We start from the raw sequence: 18,724 nt of genomic DNA on the forward strand, positions 1-18,724 counted from the left end.
AAAGATTAAGGGGGGGGGGGGTAGGGTCACAAAATCGAAATTTTTTTCTTCACTCATCTTATAGTAAATCATTTCAAGAATGTTGTGTCAAAATTTTAAGTGGATCGGAGCAGAACTCTCAAAGTTATAGCCTTTGTAGGCACTCTACCTCGAATGCGGAGCATCGATAATTTCTCAGAGTCATTTTTTCAAACGCGTTTTTCCCGAAACGACTTCTTAAAAGTCGGTGCCAATCACAACTCCGAAACTATTCAACCGATTCTTTTCAAATTTGGCACACGTTTTCTAAATCAAAAATACCTCCCCCCTACACTGTTTTTTTTTATTTTTTTTTTTTAAGGTTGTTTTTCACTTACAAATATGGCGAAATTTTTCGCCAAAAATGCTCGTTTTACGTTTTTTTGCCACCAAAACTATATTACAAAAATGAAAAAAAAAAAATTTATTAATGTAGGGGGGAGCATTACGTCATACTTTAACTGAAAAATTCGACTTTTTTAGTTTCAGATGATTCTACGACGAATGCCGATTGGCACCGCAGAGCACCTCTCGAAAAACATATCTCCAAAAAAACTCTGTCATGGGCTTATTTGTCAATATTTTATTATTGATATTTTTTAAATACTTATTGAAAAGATGTACAATAACATGCAACTGATTTTATTAAAGTATCTTAAGCCATATTTCTGTAAAAAATTCAAAAAGAAAGTGTTTTTTTTTTAGCGCTAAACCCTACCCCCACCCCTTAAAAAACTAGAAAGAATAAGTCAAAACTGGTGAAAACATCGCGAATTATTTAAATCATGGGTGTATATTTTCGGGCAAATGACCGCTGCCACTTGGCTGTAGGTGGAACATCGAAGTGCGCCACTTTTAAATATCAACTTATCATAAATGCGGCTGATTTTCAAGACGAATGCCAGTTTATTGACTTCCAGCGGCCCAACTGTGGCTTTGCTGGAAATTTTATGTAGCTTTACAGAAAACGTTCGAGCTGAGGTAAGTCACACGATCTCGCTGGCTATTATGTTTCGCTATCACGCGGGATAATGAGCTCTCGTACCTCTCATCTGTTTCTGGTGCAGTGCGGCAAGTGGTGCCATTTTGTTGGAGCCAAAAGTCAGCGATGTTTAGCTGATTAATTTTTGGAAGCAAAAATTCCGGCAGCATGGCTCGATAGCGCTCGTCATTCACCCTAAGCTGTTTCCTCAATTCGATGGAAATAAGAACCGATGATTCCACAAGTGCACGGTGCACTTCGTAAACAGATTTATTTGTTCAAAGCGATTTTTCACAATTTGGAAGTGTTGTTCTGGCGTTAAGCGATTCGTGATGGCTTGCCAAATCCTACTGAACAAAAATGCTCCTACACGTGGCATAACATAATAACGCAGCTTTATCCTGTCTGAAAACTGAAAAAAACCAGCAAGAACACAAGAAATTGGTACAATTGAAGAGTTAAGGAGCGACTCGCCGCAGCAGCTCAAGGTCTTACCAAAAAGCACATATCAGAAAAGCTGAGAGGACTCCTGGACAAATCCTTTGCTCTTTTTCTAACAAATCTCGTACGAATCTGTATTTGTAAAAGGAATTTCTTTACAAAATATTTGCATTCACTTTGTTTATGATATCGTAATTTAAATGCTTTGAGAACTATAATTTTTACAATCCAAGCTAATAGCACATCATTGCCCGATTGTTGTCGAAAATTGCCTGTTTTTATTGTCAGAGAATAATTTGCATTGTCGGCTTTACGATCAACTTATGTACAATAAAATCTGTTGGCACTTTGCAGTTATACGAGTATTACTTTTTCTGTATCGTTCGACATAAATTTAGCAGATATTTTTGCAAACTTGTCTACACCTTTTGTAAAGTAGTCCGTGCGGCAGTTTTTACTATTTACATAAAAAGCAAATCTGTAAGAAAATGCGCAAATACTCACTTAGAAATGTACGGAGCAGAATAGTAAAAACTGTTTATGACTTACGCCAGCAGACGACCGCATTGTGCAACTAATAAACAGGCGCTCGCTCCACAAAGCAAACCAAATGTGTTTAAAACAAAGAAAAAGACAAAAAAGGCATATACAACAAAAAAATGTATGCATAAAAACTTCAAAGGAATAACCTGCAAAGTTTTCTACAAAATAAAAGAAAACAAAAATAAGTTGTATATGTAAAGGGTGAGCAGATTCGAGGTACTTTTTCCAATAGAGTTTCTTTGACAGATCACGCGTGAATACCGTCAACTAAATACATAATTTTTTTCAGCATTCATTCACATTTCATTAGGGAAAGACTTACTTCTCAACAACGTTTAATAATTTATTACGAAAACCGACGGTCTGTGAGAAGTATTTATCGCGCCCTCAGGCCAACTTTTGATGTTTAGCTATGTGCCTCATTTTCGACTTAATGGCTACAACAATAAGCAAAATCTCTATATTTGGGTTGAAGAGTAACCCGAAACCATACAAGAACAGTCATTACTTCCATTGAAAATAACCGTTTGGTGCGCCCTATGAGCTGGAGGAATCAGCGGCCCACATTTCTTCAAAGACGAAGCTGGCATCAATATTACAGTGAGTGGCGGACACTATCGCGCCAAGACACACGACTTTTTTATGCCGAAAATTGAAGCCCGTGATCTCCACAGGTTAGCTTTGTTAAACTCTGCCAAAATCGCGTAAGAGGTTATCGCGCCAATTAAGAAGAAGAAGATCTCCATAATATCTGGTTCCAAGAGAATGACGCTACTTGCCATACAACTCGTGAAACCAGGATTTATTGCGTCATTGTTTTGGTGCGCAAGTTATCTCTCGGCTCGGACCAATGGACCAGTAGATTTGCCGCCACGATCGTGTGATATTCCACCTTTGAACTTTTATTTTTGGGGGTATGTAAAGTCTGAATGCTTTGTGGGTTAACCAGCTTCGACTGAAGCACAGGAAGCCAACATTACTAAAGTTATTCACAAGATTTCACAAGATATCGACCGAAGTCCTCCAGCAAGTCCTGAGACATTCAAAGCTGGTGGTGACGGGTGGCTTAATTCAGGTGCGGTTGTGGCCAACATTTGAAAGGGATTATCTTTAAAAAATAAATGTTATGAATGGTTCTGCACAAAATTAATGAAGATTATCCAATTAATTTGAATTTCCTTTGTTTTATTTCAATTCAAAATCCGATACCTCTAAATTGATCACCCTTAAGATAAATTAAAAAAAATAAATAAAAATATTAAAATTTTAACACAATAACGCAAGGCAGATATTGATTGACGGATGCCCTGTGGAATTCGTGGAAAGCTTCTGCTACCTCGGCTGCATCATCACTGCAGATGGTGGAGCAGATGAAGATGTCAACTGCAGACTAAACAAAGCAAGGGCGGCATTCGGGGGAATGTATACAGCATGGGGGAGTTCGCAAATCTCCAGGCGCATTCAACTACGAATATTCGGCTTATGTCCGAAGTCCGTATTGTTGTACGGAAGCGAAACATGGCTGGTCTCTAACACCATCACACAGAGGCTACAAGCCTTCATCAAAAAATAGTTCCCCATCATCTGCAGAATATTCTGGCCAAACACCATCAGCAACATCACGCTGTGGAGATCAACAAAGAGGAATGCAGCCTACCGCAAATCAAACAAAGAAAGTGGCGATGGTTAGGTCACACGTTTAGGAAACCTCCAGATAGCAAGACGAGAATGGCACTGGACTGGAATCCGCAAGGGAGCAGAGGTCGCGGTCGGTAAAAAACACTTGGAGAAGGTCGATGTAGCGCGAACTAGCAGATGCGACATCCCGTGGGACGGTGCAAAATCAATAGCACAGAATCGTGTACGATGAAACAGTCTTGTCGTGGCCCTATGCTCCCGTGAGGAGTGGACAATGGAAACAAATAATTCAAATAGTGAAAAGAATCGAGGGTATTTGACTTTGCAAAGCTCCGTACCAAAATTTATATCATTGAGTAAATAATAAAATTATTTAAACCAAACCTGTTTTCAGAAAATTTCTGACTATGTCCAAAGAAATCTTAAGCAAACACTACAAGGAGATGCAAAATAAATCATACAAGTTTGTTCTTGAATAATTTTTTTACTAAATAAAAAAAAATTTGTTTGATGGAAATCCTGGTTTTTGCACTGCAGCTGTCTAATTCACAACTGTGAAATGTTATACAATGTTATTGACGTACGACATCATTTGCAAAAAGCATAAATCTTCCTATAGGATGATTAATTTTGCGCCACCTTGTACAACAATTTGCAAGGGGCCAAGAGCATTCACTGACAATTGATTTAAATATTACTAATTTTGCCCAACCTCGTACTTGCAACGTAGCATAACGATTCTCAACATTGTAGACTGTATATATCAACCCCATCAAACAATTGACTTTTTTAATAATTTTACTTTTCATATAGCGCCCTTAAATATTGAAGTTTTCTCCACATTCCAGAAATGCTACGGATTCTTCAATCGCATAGCATCGTGTAATTCGTGAGAAAGAACCAAAAACTGAACAGAAAGAAACAGAAGAAAGCTTTTGCAAATAAAATGGGAAACAGCTGCTTATTTGCAAACAAAGATTATTTTAAGCCTTCCTTTTCAAATAATGGCAAATACTTGAATTCATATTATTTCTAAGAAAAAACTTGCATTTGCATCACCCTTTAATCATAAGAGTTAAGGCTCTGCAGTAAATCCTTTGCATAAGCGGCGTGGCAAAGCACACAAGCAGCACTTATCCACTCGACGACTAAAGGGTAGCAAATATACTCTCAGGTAGGCGTCCATATGCATACATACATACACACATATATACACACACACATACATACATACGTAAGTACATACATACATTCATACATACCTTTAAATTTACAGTACTGCGCTTAAAACAAGCAACTTTGTTCCTATGGGAAAATATCGGCTTTTATTCTATTTTCTGTGCAGGTTTTTGAATTATTTTCGTGCTCCCGGAAATTTAGCCATGCTTAGCAATTTACTATTACTTAAAAATTAATTAGATTAATAATTCTTATAAATTTAATAATTAAAGCCAATTTTTTTTAATTTTAAGAAATTCACTAACATAAAAAGTGGCGCAAAATTAGTTCTTTTTTTTTGGAATAACTTTTTTACTATGGTAAATAAAAAAATTATTTTGTGTAATGACAATTTATATTTTCACCAATCACTCCAATCGCCTAGTGCGCAGGCGTCAAATATGACTGACATACAACGTGATTTGCGAAAACTACAAATATTCCTATAAGGTGATTAATTTGGCACCGCCTTGTGTATTGACAGTTTGTATGAAAAAAATTCACTAAATTAAATCAAATTTTTCGACTAATTAAAAAACCGATTTGATCGAAAACCGCACGAGAAATACTTCGTCTTGCCATAAATTCTGTGACAAATTTTACAGTGCATACAGCGAGAATGAATTCGGAGAAAAAAGTTGGGCTATTTTTGTTTCAGTTTCATGGCAAATTTCGCTTGTTAGTGGGGAGCTAAGGAAAATCGTATTGCAGTGACTGCATTACAGAAGTGGGGAAAAAGCTCAAGTGAGATTTATGTGGAAATTCCTGAAAAAACTTAATATTTCAAGACAGATTGGTGTTTTCAGTGACAGTCAGGTTGCACTGAAGGCCCTGGAGAAAGCGAAGCAAACCTCAAAGATTGTTCAAGAATGTAAGAAGAAGCTTAATTCTGTTGCAAGACAAAACAGGGTTGTACTTATATCGGATCCGGGACACTCCGGTGTTCAAGGAATCGAAATCGCCGACGAATTGGCCAACCGTGGATCAGCCCATAGGGGCTATAGCCAATAATCGGAATCATTTCCGCAGGAATCATGAATTAGATCTGCGATCATGTAGGCAATTTAAAAAAAGAGCGATGGTCCGGTCTAGAACGCTGCAGAACTGCAAAGTGTTTTGTGACAAGTCCGAACAGAAAACTGTCAAACTTTCTACTAAAACTTGGAAGGAAAGACGTTCGGTTGATGGTCGGTATCATTACAGGACACAACCCATGTCGACAGCATATGACCACCATTGGAATCATTGAGGACCCAGTGACCCTTGACTATCTACCCTCTTTCCAGAGCTTCAAATACAATGAGCTTTTTAGTATGATTGTTTTAGGAGCCACCAAATCTCCTGGTGCTCCTTGGTCCAACATTTTCAAATTTTAATATTTCGAGAATGTTTTTTACCGTACGAACAATTGTTTTTCTCAAACGTCTGAAGTGACAGATAGAAAAAGAAGTGGTTATCCTCGGGTGGTTCGAACCAGTGCAGCCGTAAAAGCCGTTCGAGAAAGAATTCGCAGAAATTCCCATAGAAAGTAGAAAATCATGTCGAGGGAAATGAATGCATCGACCAGATCCATGTCAAGGCTAATTAGAGATGATCTCCACATAAAAGTCTTTCGTCCCTCAACTGGTCATCTCTTCACAACGCGCTTGAAGAAAATCAGACTCGACAGATGCAAGCAGCTTCTTCGGTAGAACACGCGGTCAACGGCCATGAAAATATTATTTTCATAGGTGAGAAAATTTTCACTGTTCAAGAAGTTTTTAATACGCAAAGCGAAAAAATCTAGGCTTAAACCTCAAGAGATGCAAAAAATGTTGTTCCAAGGGTTCAATATTCCTGAGTTCATAGCCGCAGAAGATTGGCCGTGTGGAAGTCCAGATATGAATCCATTTGACTGCAGTTTGTGGTCAGAATTCGAGAACAGAAAAATTGATGTGCAATTTGATCATAAAAGATAAAAAGTCATAAATGATAAAAGGATGGTCATAAAAATCATTAAAAAACAATTACTTTCAGAAAGATTTTCAGAGTCTCTGAATAAAAGTTATCAGAGCCTTTGAGTGAGTCGTCTTCCTTCTTTCGAACTATTTTCTTAGCCATTCGTCAAATAAATTCAAAACTTTAGCACCGCACTCTGCGATGGCCCATCTTTTCTTACTGATTTTAGAAAAAATCGCTAGATTCGATTTAGCAAAAGAGCTGCTTAGATTCCGCACAGTACTGTATCTATTTAAGCACGAATATATGCCGGCACATTAAGGCCTTTGCGTCTGCTTTTTTTATTTACTTTTTTTCCTCTCCCACTCAATACGTAGCGGTCGCAGAATTGCCAAAAATTTGGGGCATGCCACATTTGAGCCATAAACCAAATACTAGCCGAGTACTACTAAAACGCCTGATTCACTGTAAAAGTCCGCTTATTTCTTTTGTTTTCATTTTTTAGGAAAATTGCAAAACAAACTTATGAAGTACATGCCATAACACTCGAGCCGCGAATGTTGTGCCTTTTGCTTGTTTATTACATGGTAATGTGTTGCCCCAAAAACTTACTTTTCACCTTAGCGCGCGAAACATAAAAACCGAGCACTTTAGGAGGCGGGCGGCAAGATGGCGTAATGCTGACATACTGTGGAGCTTGTTAAGGCAGCCGAGAGATATAAGCGCATATGCACGCATCTGTGTATGTGTATGTGTATGTGTAAGAACGCATGTTAGCGTCGACCCCTCAATCGTCTGCCTTCAACGGGGCAATTTGGCCATTCTACTCATTATAGTTGAGTGCTAAGACGGATAAGCGAACAGGAAGCACCCAGTCTAACCACCGCAGTGAATAGAGTAACCTTTGGAAGACTCTACGAGACTGCGAGCAAAATGCTGCTGCTGTAAGCTGCTATGTAGGCGAGGCATTGTGTCTGTCCGTCCGCGCACGTTGAGTGAGTGGTGCATTGCAACTGTGTGGAAAATTCAAATGAACGTATTGTTAGTATGCTAACAAGCAGCATCCGGCAGCCGTATTACACTACGGTTATCAGCGCTGGCAAACGCAACGCTACCCTTTCGTCACTGTAGTGCATTAATTACCGAGCTGTGGCGTGGTGGTAGTAGAGTGTGGCAAATGGCAGCATAGTAATACAAGTGGCACAAAGGCTGACTGGCAACAACTGCAACTGCAGCTACAGCAACAACAACAACTATAGCAACAGCAAATTTCAGCTTTTCATGGCGTTACGGTAACGTAAAATTGTTCATCAACTGGATGCGCTCTTTATTGGCTAAAAGACAGTAGTTGGGTACTTTTAATAAGCCGTTTGCTTTTGTTATTGTTGTTCGAGTTGTTGTAAATACCACTTGTTGCCATACTCAATCCGGATATATCAGATGTACCTCACTTCTTTACACATGTCTGTACTTATTTCTACGTCAAATAAGATGAGCGGGGAAGGCGCATTCAGCCGTACATTTCCTCAAAACCGCTACAAGCAAAAGACCTGCAGTTGCTCAAAGCATAAATCATGGGTTGGTGGTGCGCATACACATTTATTGAAATATTATTCAACAATAATAACCAAATTTTGTTTAGGTAAATTTTATTCTCATTTGCCACACCTTGTCAGCCTTTCTTATAATATCTAAAAATTCTTTTCAGCTCGCCAAACGAAATGATCAACTATTTCTGCTGCTTGTCATGGAGATACTAGGTGACTTTCCAGGGTTGCCTGGTCTTTTCATTGCTGGTACTTTTAGTGCTGCACTCTCTTCGCTCTCCAAAATAAAATAAAATAAAATAAAATAAAATAAAATAAAATAAAATAAAATAAAATAAAATAAAATAAAATAAAATAAAATAAAATAAAATAAAATAAAATAAAATAAAATAAAATAAAATAAAATAAAATAAAATAAAATAAAATAAAATAAAATAAAATAAAATAAAATAAAATAAAATAAAATAAAATAAAATAAAATAAAATAAAATAAAATAAGATAAAATAAAATAAAATAAAATAAAATAAAAATGCCGCAAGGGCATCTCTCATTAGAGAGTTGACGGGCATGACAACCCCGCGGCCCCTAGTCACGACCCCGCACGGACATCCCTCACCGAGGGGTGCTGGAAGTAACGACTCCACGGCTCCGAAGTTTCAGCGAAGAAGAAAACATACCGCTAAAATGCCTAACATGCCGGCTGTGTGAATGCATGTCTGAAGGACACAGTTAACCCAGAAGGAAATCTGTAAACCACCTGGCAGAAGGTTTAAAATGCAATTACCCGTTTCGAAAAACGGAGAGCCGCATTATAGAGGAATCTAATGATTGCAGCCGAGCGAGGATATTCGCTCAAGTGTCGGCAGAAGCCACGGCTGCCGGCGAGGGCTCTGCTCATCGGCATCAGATAGCGGAGTCGCCAGTGGTACAACAACAACAACACGAAAACCCCAACACTGCGACAAGTGTTTCTCAAGTTAATCTTGGGACCACAAGAGCAGGCCGTGTTAGACAGCGTATTCAATGGACAACGGAAATGAATGAATATGTCCTGCGCTGCTACTACATTTCCACAAATTGTGAAGAACCGGAGCACATGACGACCTATCGTGAGAGAATGCTAGACCTGTTTCTAAGAAGATATAGACATCTGAATGGGAAGCTAACCGAAAATAGCCTTGCTACAAGAAAAAAAGCAATCTTCCAACACGAATATGTAAGAAAAGAAAAGCAAGAGGAAATTAAAAGTGCAATACGCAACGAGCTACGAGGAGTGGAAGGAAGCGAAGAAGAAATAACACCAGAGATAACCGAGGCACGCAACCCACAGCCTGAAGATTTAGCGGAATTTACCAACGTACAACCTGAACTTAACTTGATCTATGAAAGTATTGAAAGCGATGGTCCAGAAACTAATGAAGAACGGGAGGTGAAAGATATTTTCCTTAATTATCTGGCGAATTATGAAGGTATGGATCCTTTGCTAAGACCAAGGATACCCCGATTAGGCGAATCGGAAAAATTAAACGAAGTGGTTAAAACACTTAACTCGAAAATTCTGCCGGCATATGTCGCCAATAGCACCAACTTGGAATATGTTAACACTCTCTTTTATGTTTCTGCTCTTACTACTGTACGATTACTGGGGAAGCACCCAAAGGTACAGACATTTAAAAATAAAACAACGCAAAAAACGCCAGTAGTCCCCAAGTGGCAAAGGAGACTCGAAACACGAATTGCCGGTCTAAGAGAATCTATAGGGAGGCTTACTTCATTTAAAAATGGGGCTAAATCTAAAAGGTTGTTAAGGCATGTATCTAGTATCATCGCGCCGCTTAAGCCTCAGACTGTGGGTCTTGACCAATTATAAGAGATAATTGATAGGAAAGTACAGCAACTCGCCGCTTACTCAAAGCGATTAAGAAGATACCTCAAAAGTAATCAGAGGCGGAAGGAAAACCAGCTTTTCCACAAAAATCAAAAAAGCTTTTATAGAAATCTGCAACAAAACAGCAATGCAGAATCTCAGACATTATATCCACAACAACAAGAGTTAGAGCAGTTTTGGGAGAAAATATGGGCACAAGCAAAACTCTTCAATGCTGATGCGAATTGGTTAGCCAAAGAAAAAGAAAAAGCGGATAACGTTGCACCAATGCACTTCTACGACATAACAGCAGAAGAAATAAAGAATAATATATGTACTTCAGCTAACTGGAAATCCCCTGGCCTAGACCAGCTGCACAACATATGGCTTAAAAAGCTCTCAGTAATGCACGAAGCACTCGCAAGATGCTACAACGAGCTACTGAAAAATATAGCTGCTATCCCAGAATTTCTCACTGCCGGAGTAACTTATCTTCTTCCAAAGGACGCACCATCTGCTGATCCAGCAAAATACCGCCCAATTACTTGCTTGAGCACGACATACAAACTCTTGACGAAAATTATCGCTAACCGAATATATGAACACTGTGAAAGTAACAGCATTTTATGTGAAGAACAGAAAGGTTGCAGGAAGCGCACAATGGGCTGTAAAGATCAGCTTATTATAGACACTGTTATCACAGGAGTAGCTCTGAGAAGAAGGCGGAATTTAAGCGTCGCGTTTATTGACTACAAAAAAGCTTTTGATTCAATGCCGCATGATTACCTATTAGAGATATTAAGAATATACAAAATCGATGCTGCCACTGTTGCCCTCTTGGGGCGCTTAATGAGCAAGTGGAATACAAAACTGGTTCTAAATGGAACTGTTTCGAAACAGATTTCAATCAAACGTGGTATATTCCAAGGGGATGCCTTAAGCCCGTTATGGTTCTGCATTGGTCTCAATCCACTTAGCAGGCTTCTCATACTTAAACAAAATGGCTTTATACTCAAAACTGAAGTAAGAGAGCACACGTTCAACCATCTTCTGTTTGTTGACGACTTGAAACTGTACGCAAACAAAAAGCATAAGCTATATGAGCTGATAGATGCCACTAAAGCTTTTAGCGATGACGTGGGAATGGAATTTGGACCAGATAAGTGCAAAATAATACATTTGATTAGAGGTCAGCTTGATGAATCCGAAGAAAACTACGCAGTAGACCAAAATATTATTATAGACAACTTGCATAGCAGCGAATCTTATAAATATTTAGGATTTCTGCAACTTAAAGGAATCAACCACACTCTAGTAAAGCAAAACCTCATTAAAAAATTTGAGGCACGACTGAAAGCTATATTAAAAACTAGTCTGAACAGTGGAAATAAATGCAAGGCAATCAATACCTGGGCCATACCCCTTCTGACATACTCGTTCAGAGTAATAAAATGGTCTCAGACAGATATCCTTCGGATTGAAACGCTGATACGCACCACTTTCACAAAGTTCCAAAGCCATTACCCTCAAAGCGCTGTGGAAAGAATATCGCTTCCTCGAAACGTTGGTGGGAGAGGAATCATTAATATAGCGCGCCTACACTTGTCGCAAACTTTGAAGTTACGTACATATTTTCTAAGCAGCGAGTCCCATCTATTTAAAGCTATCGCTATGGCAGATAATGGCTTTACCCCGCTAAGTCTGATGGAGCAGAATATCCCAGTACCTGAGGGGGTTAAATCCCCAGCAGAAATGATCGCAGCATGGAAGGCAAAAACAATACACGGTGCCCATCCGCATGATCTCGAAATGGAATGGATAGACGCACAGTCATCCAATTTATGGTTGAAAAGAGGAAAACTATTTTCTGAAACAGAAGGTTTCGCAATCGCTATCCAAGACCGAGTTATTCCAACAAGGAATTTCCGAAGGTCGATACATGGCGAGGCAATAGAAGGTAGATGCCGAAGGTGCGGCATTTACGGTGAAACAATCGACCATATAATTGCTGGATGTAGCGTACTTGCCCCCCGTGAATATGTCATGAGACATAACAATATAGCAAAGATCCTCCACCAACAACTTGCGATCAAACACGGTCTCTTACAAGCAGAAGTCTTGTATTTTAAATATGAACCAAAGGCAATAATCGAAAATGCAAATTTTAAACTGTACTGGGACAGATTTATATCCACAGATCAAACAGCAGCTGCCAACAAACCTGACATTATCTTGTTCGACAAGACAAATAAAACGATCGAAGTAATCGATATAGCGGTGCCCCTTAATCGCAACATCCAAAGCACATACTCCACCAAAGTATCGAAGTATGCAGCTCTGGCCATAGAACTTAAACGGATGTACAAAGCGAGGGAAGTGAATATAATACCAATAATTATATCTTCCACTGGATTAGTGCCTAAGCATTTAATAAAAAACTTGAAGAAGTATGACTGCCAACACCTCTTAGAAGACATGCAGAAGTCGACCATACTGGACACATGTGCAATAGTTCGTAGATTTTTAAATATTTAAGCAATAGCAATCGCATGGGCGTAGAACTTGGACTACGCTCCACCAGAGCACAATCCCTTGAAAATTTTATCCGGGATGTGTAATCTCCGGCAATAGCCGAGATGGATTAAGCTCAAATAAAATAAAATGAAATAAAATAAAATTAAATAAAATAAAATAAAATCAAATAAAATCAAATAAAATAAAATAAAATAAAATAAATTAAAATAAAATAAAATAAAATAAAATAAAATAAAATAAAATAAAATAAAATAAAATAAAATAAAATAAAATAAAATAAAATAAAATAAAATAAAATAAAATAAAATAAAATAAAATAAAATAAAATAAAATAAAATAAAATAAAATAAAATAAAAGGTAAAGTGGTTTCTCGACATGTAACTGCGGAAAGTAGCGGACTCGACATAACAGAAATGGAGCGTATATCGAAAAGACTTGCTGAGTCCACATGTCGACCAAAAATTGTCGCACTTATGGCTTACTAACAGGTCGATATTTGCCGAAACGGAGGGTACCATTTTCGCCATACAAGATGGTGTGATTCCAACGAGAAATTACATTAAGGGGTTAGGTGGGTTTCAAAATTTCAAAAAATCGAATTTTTTTTTTTTTGCTTATCTCATAATTAAATATGTTGAGAATATTCATTTAAAATTTTAAAACGATCCGAGTCATATTCTAAGAGATATAGCCTTTGGATGGGCAGGTATATCGAGGCAGCTGCTTAGCTATTAGCAATCTTCAATCGCGTTTTTCTTGAAACTACATTTTTGAAATCGGTAGTCACGATTTCTCGAAAACTTATCAACCAATCTCTTTCAAATTTTGCACACTTCTTCAAAATAACATTATCTCGTGCTTGAACGAAGGAATTTTTTTTTTTTTTATTCCAAGTAATTTTTCAAGGGCATGAAGGGTGCAAATTCTACTCAAAATAAGGGTTTTTTGTTTTCAACGCCGCCAAAAATGTAATTTTTGTTTTTTTTTTTTCCTTCGTCCAAGCACGAGTTTGAAACATCTACTAACAGAAAATTTTTTGTTTTTGAATTTCAGATGAATCTGTCATGAGTTATCCTGACTACGCCGAGAGAACTTTTTTTTGAGGGGTCATAGGAGACGACGTGTCCACGCCTTAATTTTCAAAATTTTTCAATGAAAATTTCACAAACTACTTATAAAATATGTATCTTTTATGTGTTAAATTGATGAAATGAAGTATTCTGTTGATTAAATAAAAAAAAATTCATAAAAATGTACCTATTTTGAGCTTTTGAAACCCACCTAACCCCTTAAATACGTAATGCGAGATCCAAATGCCGCTGCAGACAGATGTCGAAGATGCAATAGTCGAAGTGAGACATTAGACCACGTGCTAGCGGGATGCACCACACTGCCAAACACTATGTACCTGAAGCGACATAATGACATCGCAAAAATAATCCATCTAAAACTGACGCAGATGTACAACTTCAATCCAAGCAAAATACCGTACTTCAGATACACCCCAGAACCTGTTCAAGAAGACTCCAACTACCTTCTATATTACGACCGAACAATTTAGCAAATGCCACAAGAGACCACAATAGGCCAGATATTTTCCTTATTAATAAATCTCAAGCGACTGGTTTTATAGTTGATATTGCTGTTCCTCTAAACAGAAACATGCAAAAAACATATGCAGAAAAAATATCAAAATATTCTGACTTAGGCATTGATGTCAAACGCCAGTGGAAGCTAAGGAAGGAAGCCCACGGATTAGTGCATAAAAACTTAGCAGACAATGTCAAAACTCTTCAACTCCCAGAATATTTAATTTTCGACATGCAGAAAGCAGCTTTACTCAATTCCTGTCATATAGTCCGAAACTTTTTACAGTAAACGTTTTTCTTGTTAGTAAATTTGTTAACTATTTTGTACAATATTTATATATATATTTAATTGTAATATTTTGTACCTGTTATAAATTATTGGCTTGCAGCTAAGCTGCCGCCAATTAATGTAAAACACTAATTTTTTGGGATGCAATAAAAAAAAAAAAAAATAAAAAAAAAAAAAAATAAAATAAAATAAAACAAAACAAAATAAAATAAAGTAAAATAAAATAAAATAAAATAAAACAAAAAATTTAATAAAACAACATAGCAAATTTAACTGAACATAGCACTGCATAAGCTTCAAAAAGAGATTGAATGATGTATGTAATTTGATAGCACTTGTTGTATTCATTTAGGGGTTTGAGGGTACGAGAAATAGTCTCGCTTGCTACCAATTGCCTTGTTATCAATGCCTTATTGAATGTCGTATGAGGTTTGAGGTTTGGGAACTGCGAGCTCTTGCCGAGTACATTGATAAACTTTTTTGTGAAAACACGGTTTTCTTTCGTTGCTTTGTTGGTGTGGTTATCCACTTGCTAGGCGGCATTTTCAATGGAAGTGCAATCAAGTCTTCAAGTAGATTATCGTTCAAAGCGTTCAACAAGTGTTGCTTTTCTCAGTCCATGCAATATCCATCTGCCATACATTTTTATTAAAGAAGCTGAACTAAATGACAGGATATCAGAAGTGAGTTTTTTGATTATGTGGTGCGACAGTGTTTAGTGATGAAGCAATAAGAATGGTTCAAAGTATATTTTTTATATTTTTACTCACAACAGCAAAAAAATCGATGCGGAAATTCATAAAAAGAATGACAACCAAATTAAGGTTGAGGTAGAAAACTTACACCTGTGTTGACAATAATAGCAGCGCGACTTATTGCAAAGTTTTGACTATTTAATTATTTTTAATTTAATTTTTTTTTCTTAAAATACAGTTCATAATACAACAAAATTATTTCTGAAAGTTGCATATAATTTAAAACGTATTTACAAACTTTCATCAACTTTCCAAATTATCAGTGAGTCTGTTTCAGAAAAATTTTGGGCATGCAATTTTGCAACCCCTTCAATTCTGGCATAATATTATGCCAGTTTAAAAAGGCTCAAAACGTGCGTTGATTTTTGATAACTTTTTTTTTTTTTATGTATATTCTTCGTCACTGAAATCGGTATTTTTGTGTGACGGGTCCTAAACCCTGCGCACAACCAGATATGCTGGGTTGCTACGTCTGCTCACACTAGCTCGCTCCCAGACTGATGCTTGGAAGCTACCCAGGGACTACTTGGGAAGTTGTGAGCTGCTTGGGCCGTATGCAGAAAAATCATCTTGGTCACTCCCGAGTGCAAGGCGATCAGGGACTCCCCCACCTGCAGTCGGCCTTAATCCGATAAGGGGTTGTGATCATTGATCAGACCGTATGAGTATGTAAGTAATACATTTTCTTCCACATAAGGAATACTGGGATTTTTTGTACAATATATAAAAAAATTTTTAAAAATCCACGCCACTTCTAAGCTGTTTCAAGCTCGGAATTTGAAATTGAAATTTGAAATTTCAAAAGGTCGAACAAAGGGGCACCAGGACATTTGGTGGCTCCGAAAACACTCAGGCTAAAAGGCCCATTGTATTTAAAGCTCTGAAAAGAGGGTAGTTAGTCAAGGAGGGAACCAAAAAAGTATCAGAGAAAGAGATAGGAAAGAATAGAGACAGAGATAGAGATAGTTAGTCCTGTGAGAATTTTCCAGTTTCTTTCGTAAATCTGTAAATATCCTCCAGTTTTAGATAACGAATATTACTCATTCTCAAGACATCCGAACCCAAAACTCGTAGCCGTGCTCTAGCAAAGGCGGGACACTCACAGAGAAAGTATTCAGTGCTATCCGCCTCCTCCAAGCATGACAGGCACATTGGCTCCACAATGATTCCAATGGTGGTCATATGCGAACCCCATGAGTTGTGTCCTGTAATCCTGTAATGATACCGACCATCAACCGAACGTCTTTCCTTCCAAGTTTTAGTAGAAAGTTTAACAGTTTTCTGTTCGGACTTGTCACAAAACACTTTGCAGTTTTGCAGCGTTCTAGACCGGACCAGCGCTCTTTATGTAGATCGCCAACATAATCGTTGATCCAATTCATGATTCCTGCGGAAATGATTCCGATTATTGGCTCTGGCCCCTGTGGGCGCACCGCTGATCCACGGTTGGCCAATTCGTCGGCGATTTCGTTTTCTTGAACACCGAAGTGTCCCGGAACTCATATAAGTACAAGCCTGTTCTGTCTTGCGACAGAATTAAGCTTCTTATTATATTCTTGAGGAATGTTGTTGTTGTTGTTGAAGCATGAACATTCCACGTGCATATACGAGGATACTGCTGCTGAAGTGACAGTCGTTGGCCGGATATAAATCCGGGTCGTTCCGGTTACGTGGAACCGACTGTCGTGGGAACGTTTCTTGAACAATCTTCGAGGTTGGCTTCACGTTCACCAGGGCCTTCGGGGCAGCCTGACTGTCACTGAAATCTCCAATCTGTTTCCCACTCTATCTCCTTTCGATTATCCATTCGGCTACTTTCAGAATGGCAAAAACTTCTGTTTGGAAAACAGTTGCCATTTCCTCCATAGCATAGTGATACCTATTACTATCGTTTAAGTACCATCCGGCTCCAGACCCTATTTCATTCTTGGACCCAATGGTAAAGAAAAATGGTAAAGGAAAAATCTGACATCAAATTTCCTTCCAAATAAAACTGTGGGTGTCAGGTCATCTTTAGGTGCCAAAAACAGTGGATACTGCTCAGATAGCATCTTAAAGGTTTCTCTGTGTCCCGAAGTTCCATCTTTGTGCCAGAACGCATATTTATGGAGTCTACACATTGCTTTTATTGCTTCCTGTTGTATCTTAAGATCCAAGGGGAGCTAATCAAGCATAGCATTTAGGGCATCATCAGAGGTTGTACTCATGGCACCCGTGATGCATAAACATACACTTCTTTGTAGCCTGTATAGTTCCCGGATAGTGGACTTAAAACCATGCTCCGTCGCCACCATTTACTATATCTAAAATTACAATATCAAAATTTCATGGACTATGAAACTGAATACTTGAAAATTTCTACAGCTTCGAAAAAGAGCGGTTTGAATTTTATGCAAATACAATGAACATTTTTTTAATTTTTTTTAATTTTGTACCAAGTTCAAAATTTTATTTTAAAAGGGAATGAACCGTATTTTAATAAATAAATAAAAATAGTACACGCTGCTATTATTATGCTCACAGCTGTATGTATGGCCTTATAATAAAGTACGATAAACCAATACAGCTACTCACCTATTATGACGTGCACATAAACCGAGGATGTCTTCGCTATCGTTGGCACACACGTGTAATTACCAGTATCACTGGGCATGGCACGACGTATTTTCAATCTACGAAAGATAAAGGTGAAATGTTAAAAAGGAAAAGTTCAAAGTGGAAAAAGCAGCAGCATGTCAGCGAGGTATTTCAGTGAGGTATTTTTGAGGTATTTCAGTTTGATAGGACGGCATGTGCAGAGCTCATATGTATGAATTTTCCTTTATATCTGCAGGTGGTTACATTTATGTGGAATTTTTACTACGCAAATACGTTGTCTGTCACTTACTCGGAAGGCTGTGCAAATATTAAAGCTTTACAAGAAATTTTTCCAGGCACTGCGAAAGATGGAATAATTAAAAGTAAATGAGAAGATACATAAGCAATTCGTGCTTTGATCTGGCTCTGTGATACAGATGGGTGATGACGAATTGGTTAAAAATAACTTCTGAACTGGCACTCATGAAAGGGCTATAAGCAGTGGAAGTGATAACGAAAGGACGTACGGAGTTTCGCTCTGATTTTACTTGACCCAGAATCGAAATCTTCACCGTGAATAACAACAAACAGTGCGATATCACACCCCTAAACGTACCATCTGTCGATCACAGGCTAAACGCTTGCGTATTCGGCAGTCGTGAGTGTTAAACTTTCTTGCTTTTTTCTTGGGCTATTTAGCGCGCTCAAGTGAGCTACTTGAAAATAGCAATAATTTCAAAGAAACTGTAAAATTTAGCACAGAGAGTAAAAAGTGAGAGAGAAGT

The 18,724-nt window shown here is 37.8% G+C and overlaps 1 protein-coding gene across 1 annotated transcript in view; it reads right to left on the reverse strand.

Moving 5' to 3' along the window:
- The window catches only part of LOC128865717 (uncharacterized), a 109,239-nt gene that overhangs the window by 16,249 nt on the left and 74,266 nt on the right, over nucleotides 1–18,724 (reverse strand). Inside the window, exon 5 of the mRNA XM_054106000.1 lies at nucleotides 17,937–18,034. Coding sequence (XP_053961975.1) covers nucleotides 17,937–18,034 — 98 coding nt within the window. The remainder of the gene's footprint in view (nucleotides 1–17,936; nucleotides 18,035–18,724) is intronic.

Source organism: Anastrepha ludens, chromosome 6, assembly GCF_028408465.1.
Source record: "Anastrepha ludens isolate Willacy chromosome 6, idAnaLude1.1, whole genome shotgun sequence".
NCBI lineage: Eukaryota > Metazoa > Arthropoda > Insecta > Diptera > Tephritidae > Anastrepha > Anastrepha ludens.